Below are 7,169 nucleotides of genomic sequence, written 5' to 3' on the forward strand. Positions count from 1 at the left end.
AAGAGCTCTCCCCCATTGATGAGCTTGTCCAGTTCGTTCGGACTGCCAGGATAGTCTTTGTAGAAGATAGTGTGTGTGAAAAGGCCGCATGTCTGCCTGGGCAGCACCTGTGATACAGACACAATGTTACTAAAAAGGGGGGGAAATAAATCACAAAGAAATGCATTTACAAATAAAAACACACACCATCAGCCTCCGCTGAGCGCGGAGTGGAGCTGTCAGTACTCCAGGCAGTTACCCCACACATTGTTTGCTTTCAATAACATTCATATTATGCAGTTCATCTAGCCAACACAAACTTCTTTTTCACTCTGAGTCTATATGGAAATTCATGGAAATGGGTTTAGAGTTTAGAATGTCTGGGGAACTGAATATCATCATGAACCAGTGGGGACTGTCCATTCAGACCGCACTATCTCAAGAACGAGAATAGAGCTCTGAGACCACACAGGCTGACTCAGTGCCAGTGCTACAAAGGACCTGGACTGAGGCTGCATTGTTTCCTATCAGCACTGAAGGTCAACCTGTGAAAGAAAACAGATAAGACTTTTCGCCTTCTTTTGAATGTAATCAATTCAACTTTAATTTTGTTCTCATAACTCTCTGTATTATTCAGCAACGGCTGCTGTGGGGCTGAATAAAGTGCAGATTTTTTTGTTTTTTTCCCCCCCCCCATGTTGCCATTTCAGTGATTGGTCGTGAGCAGACACTTGCTATGCTGTTGCCAGAGATGTCAGTCTTCGTTATGCTGCTGAGGCCTGCTAGGCAGCACTGCTCAGACAGGTGTCTCATGCTAGACTGGTTCACTTGGCTACTGTATATTACCATCTCCCACTCTGTAGAGGAGTACAACAGCCCAGTCAGACTAATGAGATGATTGGCTTTCCCAGGACTTCTGTTGCCTCGGTGATATGTTGTAAATGAAAATAATATTCTGCTCAGCATCTTTGGGGAAAAGGCTTAAGAAAAGCAGAGGCAGAGAGGAAATGCAGATGACGGATTAACACAGGACGGAGAATAACCACTGGCCATATGAAAAGAATAAATAAGAAAGGAGCTGGAGGTGCTGCGCGCATGGAGAGATAATTAATGAATGAAGAATAGCATACATAGATGAAGGGAATGGAACCCTGAGAAGGGATTATTTGCTGAAAAGGTAATGGGTGTTGAAAAGCTAAATGGAAGGAAAGCCAACAGGACAGAGGTAGGAAGATAATGAGGCCTTGTCGATGCCTTACACTAATGCCGCTGTGGATGAAACCTCGCCGGAAGCGAGCGGGCTTCAGGTGTGGGTACTCCTCTGTGCTGGTCACCTTGATGCCCCAGACTTTCTTCCAGGCATCATACAGCTGTATGTGGACAGGGTAGACGCCAGAGTGGTGAGGTGCCACTGCATAGCCCATGTTAGTGGGGATGCCGTGCTCCTGGAGGACGAAAATTTGCACAAGTGAAAATTAGGAGACAACAAGAAGAGAGAACAGAAATTTAGGGCACCCATCTAGTGCCCTGTGGGTAGAGTTAAAATGCTTATGATTTTCACAGAACCCCATTTTTAGAAACAGACACAGCCATTCAGTGTATTTGCATTCAGTAATGATCTCATGAGAAGTGGTTTTTATTGCCAGTGGTACAGTCTGATATTCCCATTCTGGATTCATATTGCCAAACTAAGCACGAGGGAATCGCAGGAAAACGATGCAGCATGTAATTCAGCGTAATTGTATCTCATTGGTATCAGCCTCGCTGTTTACTGTTTGCCATTTTTACACCATGTCAGAGCTGTATTAACTTACTGCTGCTGCTGCTTCACAGCGTTCAACTGGCTCTTACTGTGGAGCAGCCTCAGAAAACGCAAAGCACTTGTCACCAAAATGAGCGCTGACAGTGATCGTTCATCAAAAATGCATCTTTAATTGCATTTTTCATTCTTTCTGGGGTGTAATGGAACAACAAGGAGGAGCCACAGTTAACCTTTGGACAGAGAGCTGCAGGCGATAGGCCACACACATAACACACAACCCCTCAGCAAGGTAATCTACTCAGCTGCAGCCTGCTGTTGTGGAGAACCCTACTCACACCACGTGTAGCATGAAATTAGTCCACTGTTGTAATTGTTAGTGACAGACTTCTTCATAGAAACAGTGAGAATACGTTTGGCTTCACTACAGAGACACTAGCTTCTTTGCTGTTGTTTTTCTGACAGCTGTTCAAGAAGTGGTATTAAAGCACACTCGCTGTTAGCACGGGGGTGTCGCTAAGTCGCTCATGACTGAAATCGTATGGATTACAGTCTTAAAAATGCATTAACACCCTGTCTAAAATTGCCTGTTTGAACTAGGATGATGGAACAAGTGAGAACAGCTCTGATCACAGTACTCCCTCAAAGCTGTGATCTGACCTTCGGCCCCCCCTGTATCTCACCATGGCAAATTTCTTGTTGAGCAACATCTGCTCGGCCAGCACAGACTGGTTGTGGAATAGATGCGGTTGCATGTGACTCCACATGTGAGGAAACCACCAGAACTCCTTCACGTAGGAAAGCAGCAGGTCATCTCCCAGATCCTCCTCATCAGACCCTGGACATAACAGGAAAGGGATACAGTTGGACGGAGAGTAGAGGGAAGGAGGCGAGAGAGGTTAACAGAAAAAACAAGGGGTGAAGAGTGAAGAGGAAAAGGAGGGGATAAAAATGAAAGAAGCAAAGGTGAGAGGGGGCCAGGGATAAGAAAGGGGGGAAATGAAAGTCAGAGAAAAAGTTCACGAGGTATGTGGGAGGAAAGCAGCAGAAGATAATAAGTCAGGGTATGACGAGAAGAAGAGGAGTACTTTACAATATGTAAATAACTTTTCTGTGTTCTTTTTCACATTAGTGCAGGTTCTTATCTCTGCTTGACTTTACATCAGCAAACGTTCTCCTACCGGCGTGAAAGAATTTCCCTGAGAAGCCCAGATTGAAGGTGAAGTTGGGCACATGGGTGTGCAGCTCCCTCTGCGTCTCCAGCAGGGCCTGAAACAGTGGGAGGAAAGAAGAGTGACTCAATACACGATGCTCTCATACTGGTGCACGACTGCAGGAGGAGAGGAAGCGTGAACACCCAAGTGCACACGTTCCCACATACATATTTCATTCTGCAAGATTCTTTTGGTAAACATCCATCATCCACTCCCAGTTTGCCTCACGTCTCTCCTTCATTCTGTTTGATAGTTTGCTCTCCTCTGATTCTGGTGTTTGTTTCATTTGATCTCCACGCTGGATTAGGCTCCCAGCGCACACCCTCTCTCGCTCCCTCCGATTTCTCCATCTTGTCAAGGAGTGATTTGTTCCTAAAAGCTTGCTGTTGTGCTGCCAGTGAGGAGGCCTTGATGCTTCTTCTGTAGCTTTTTCTTATACCGTCCTGCCTCCACATGTGAGTGGGGGTCTGTTCTGCTCTAAGGGGACGCAAACAAGGAGCTTTTCAACATTCTTCCTCTGTCTCTGGGCCACTGAAATATTCATCGCTGTGGAGCTTCTGTGACAGTGTGAGCAGTGGGGCCTGTCAGCTTTGAGCGGCCTACTGGGACGAACGCATTCAAAAGGAGAAGAGGAGCAAGAAGAAGAGGGTTCTGTATGACTGGCAGAGGATAGCACATGCTATGTGTGAAGCAGTTTTTTTTTATTCCTGCAAAGGGCTCTTGAAAACACCAGATAAGTGGATGCAGCCTCTATTCTGTTAATATTTTCCACTCTAAAACACATGCAACTTACTGTACTCACAAACTCACCTTTACATCAGGCACCTTCATGCGGGTGCCCTCTTTCCCCACAAAGATGTCATCGATGTCCACAAGGATGTAGCGCTCCAGCGATAACGAGAGCCTCTTCCCTGTCAGAAAGGCCACAGCGTCCACAAAGACCAACTTGTGCAGCCAGAAGACCAAGTTGTTGCCAAAGAGCACCCTCTGGATTCCATCATGGAGTCCCAGGTCCTGCACCACAGACGGGAGCAGAGCCGCGTTCTGCCCCATCGATGCTATGCTCTCAGCTGACTGGGTCTTGGCCAGCAACACTGGCTCATATGTAGAGTGGTTGGACTGAAAAACAGTCCAATCATCCCCAGGGAGAGGACCTGGAAGGGGCTTCCCGGACTGAGTGATAAAGAGCAGAGGGGACTTGGGGTTAACCGTGCAGTCCTTCAGACCCAGGTTAGAGTGAAGAAAGAGGGGGAAGCCTTTCAGCTGTGCACTGAGCAGACTGTTTTCATTGGCCTGAACACAGACACAAAACAGACAAGAGAGATTCATTATACAGAGTGATGAAGGCAAATGTACTGGACATAATTTCCCAATTTCTCCAATCATGTGAGAATAAGGAATGTCAGGCCTACTCAAACGTGAAGCCTTAAGGCAGCTTCTACCTACTACGCCCAATCTGCTATGCACCGAGCTTGCAGTTAAAATGAATCAACTCCTGCTGTGTCTTCTAAGATTAAAAGACCAAAGGTTCAGCAATTATTCATTAACATGACCCATCCCAAAAGTACCATTTTCTCATCTTTAACGCTGCAGATACACAAGTTCTACTTTCTCTTGTTCTTTTACTTGCATCAAAATTTCACCACCATATGGGTGTGTGTGTGGGTGCTGGTGACAGCATTGTAAAATTAACACTGACATGCACTTTGCACTGATTTTTGTTCACTGTGATGATCAAACTAGAGAGAGATACTGGATTTTTGTAGCAGATAAGAATAGAGTTTTAAAAAACCCACTAAAAATATATCAACAGATGCTGCATTTTACTGACACAGGAATTCTTTCCTCATAGTTTTAGGCCCCATGGATCCACTGTGGTAAGTATAGTAATCATCACTGATTTTATATAACAAAATAACCATAAAGCATTGTTTTTCTACCAAATAGGTTAAGATTTCACGCTGTATGTGCTATGCATGAATAAATACACACTCAGCTGGCAGTTTATTAGGTACACCGAGCTAAAACTAATGCAGTCTAATACAGCAGCCCTGCAATAAAGCCTCACATCATGAAGGTGCTAATGTTCAGTTTTTGTTTTTGAGAGGTGCTAAACAGAGTGAACAGCATAAGAAGGCAACAACACCACCACCACCACAAACTACACCCTCCAAAACTGCCATAGAGCTGATTTCACCACCTTTCAAGGTGTACCTAATAAACTGAGCATACTGTATATAGGTCAGGGTCTATTGCACACAGTTTAGTTTTAGATAGGAGGGCATTGATGTGTGTATTGATCATTGGGATGCACAACCTCACTGTACTTACTCCTCTCCCAACGGGCAGTAAATCCCACTAGGCTTTCGTAACCTTCACACCTTCTAACACCTCTGCACCACCATCCATGCCTCCACAACTCTTTCTATATTCTTTCCATGGCTTAAAACCATAAGGCCTGAAAGCTGGCCTTGGGCAAACGGACTCAGCTAGGGATTATAGAGTGAGAGAGAGGAGGAGAGAGAGCATAAGTAAGATACAAAGGGAGAAAGAGGATGAGGACTGAATAGCCGGAGAAATGAATACAAAGGAGAGAACACAAGGAACGAGAAACAAGACAAGGGGGCCAGACTGCATAACAAGAAAAGCAAGAGACCCACAGAACATAAGAGAAACAGAACAGTGAGGACAAGTGATATTGAACCAGGCAGGTCTTTCCAACCCTGTGAATCCCATCTCCTTAGAGACAGAGCAGCCAGATGGACAGGGCAGAAGGTGTGAATGAGAGGAGGCAGAGGGAGGGAGGGAGGCAGGGGGAGTGTGCTGTTGTCCTGACCTTGAAGAAGCCAATGATGCCCACACCATATTCCACACAGTATTTGTCCAGCAGCTCCCGGTTCCAGGCATCCAAGTTAACATACTTTAGAATGTTCTCGTAAATCACTAGTGTGAAGCGCCCTCTCTCTTTGTCTGTCAACGTAGGCATGTCCCCTTTGCCAGGAGAGATCTCAGTCCGGTACTTGAACCGGCCAGACTCCAAGATGGCCACAATCTCCTGACCCAGTTGAGAATACTGGCTTTCCACAAACACCAGAACCACAGGATCTGTCCTCGCCATTCCAGGATCCACCCCGGGGCCCCCTGAGACAGTTCGCAACGGTAGCAGCCGGGACGGAGTGACCCTTGGGTCATCAGAGTCAGCAGAAGCACCCTCCACTCCTGATACACCCCCTCCCGATGGCTCCAGCTCCCGCTTGACGCCATAGAGGAAGTAGGCAGAGATAAAGACACTGACAGTGCAGAAGAGGAAGAGGAGGAGGAGGGAAGTCTGAAGGGGGAGGAGACGGACCAGCCGACGGAGGCGTGTCACGCATCCCAGCATCGTCTCACGGCACACCACTCCGCCCACTGGCCCAGCAACACGCCTTGGGGGGCAGTCTCTCTCAGTGTGGGTAGAAAACGGCGAGCTGGGAGATTGTTCACAGCAAAGTCAGCCTTGTTATGTAGCTAAATACACATGGTGTTAAGGTAGCAGCTGCAGCAGCTACTGGAGAAAGAAATGAGACGGTCTCGTGGTGGCTCTCCCTCATATTGCAGCTCTGCTTATGTCACCATGGCAGAGAAAATAGGAGGCCTTGGAGCGCTGGTACACACTTATGCCTCAGAGAGAGGGCTGGCAGGCCGAGTCACTGGTGGAGAAAGATGATGGAAGACTCCATCACCTGTCCATCATGGGAACCTGCCAACCATGTCTCAGCTAGATTTCGCTGCTCCACTCTTCTGATTGGAGAATGATTTCTTGAGGAAACTAAGGTCACGCAGGACATCTCAGCAGCACCATTCCTTCGATCTTCCTGACCTAGAAAAACAGAAAGAAGAAAACCAAAGCTCAGCATCAGGTCCTATAGAACAAACAATACTGCATTCTTTTGTTGTGTGAGTTTAGCAGAATGTGGGAGGTGGATGTATCCTGCCAGTGGCAACACTCCAAAAGTTCACTCCAAAGTAGTCCTTGCACTCACCTACACAAAGTAGGAGCTGCCATTTCCCCCCCACACACATACACACACACACACACACACACCTAACCCCTTGTGTGTGCAAACTAATGCACAGACACACACAGGAAAACAAATAAAGGGAAAGAAAAGTCACCTGCTCACGCAGCTTCTGCACAATCGATAGAAAGAATGTGAGTGACAACAAAGCCTTGGGGC

The 7,169-nt window shown here is 46.7% G+C and overlaps 1 protein-coding gene across 1 annotated transcript in view; it reads right to left on the bottom strand.

Moving 5' to 3' along the window:
- ndst1a (N-deacetylase/N-sulfotransferase (heparan glucosaminyl) 1a) overlaps positions 1-7,169 on the bottom strand; it is a 54,857-nt gene that overhangs the window by 8,852 nt on the left and 38,836 nt on the right. Inside the window, exons 2-7 of the mRNA XM_020622527.1 lie at positions 5,789-6,811; positions 3,763-4,245; positions 2,920-3,007; positions 2,422-2,576; positions 1,239-1,424; positions 1-107 (exon numbers count right to left, since the gene is read on the bottom strand). Coding sequence (XP_020478183.1) covers positions 1-107; positions 1,239-1,424; positions 2,422-2,576; positions 2,920-3,007; positions 3,763-4,245; positions 5,789-6,334 — 1,565 coding nt within the window. The 5' untranslated portion in view covers positions 6,335-6,811. The remainder of the gene's footprint in view (positions 108-1,238; positions 1,425-2,421; positions 2,577-2,919; positions 3,008-3,762; positions 4,246-5,788; positions 6,812-7,169) is intronic.

This window comes from Monopterus albus, unplaced genomic scaffold (genome assembly GCF_001952655.1).
Source record: "Monopterus albus unplaced genomic scaffold, M_albus_1.0 scaffold282.1, whole genome shotgun sequence".
In the NCBI taxonomy this organism is placed as follows: Eukaryota; Metazoa; Chordata; class Actinopteri; order Synbranchiformes; family Synbranchidae; genus Monopterus; species Monopterus albus.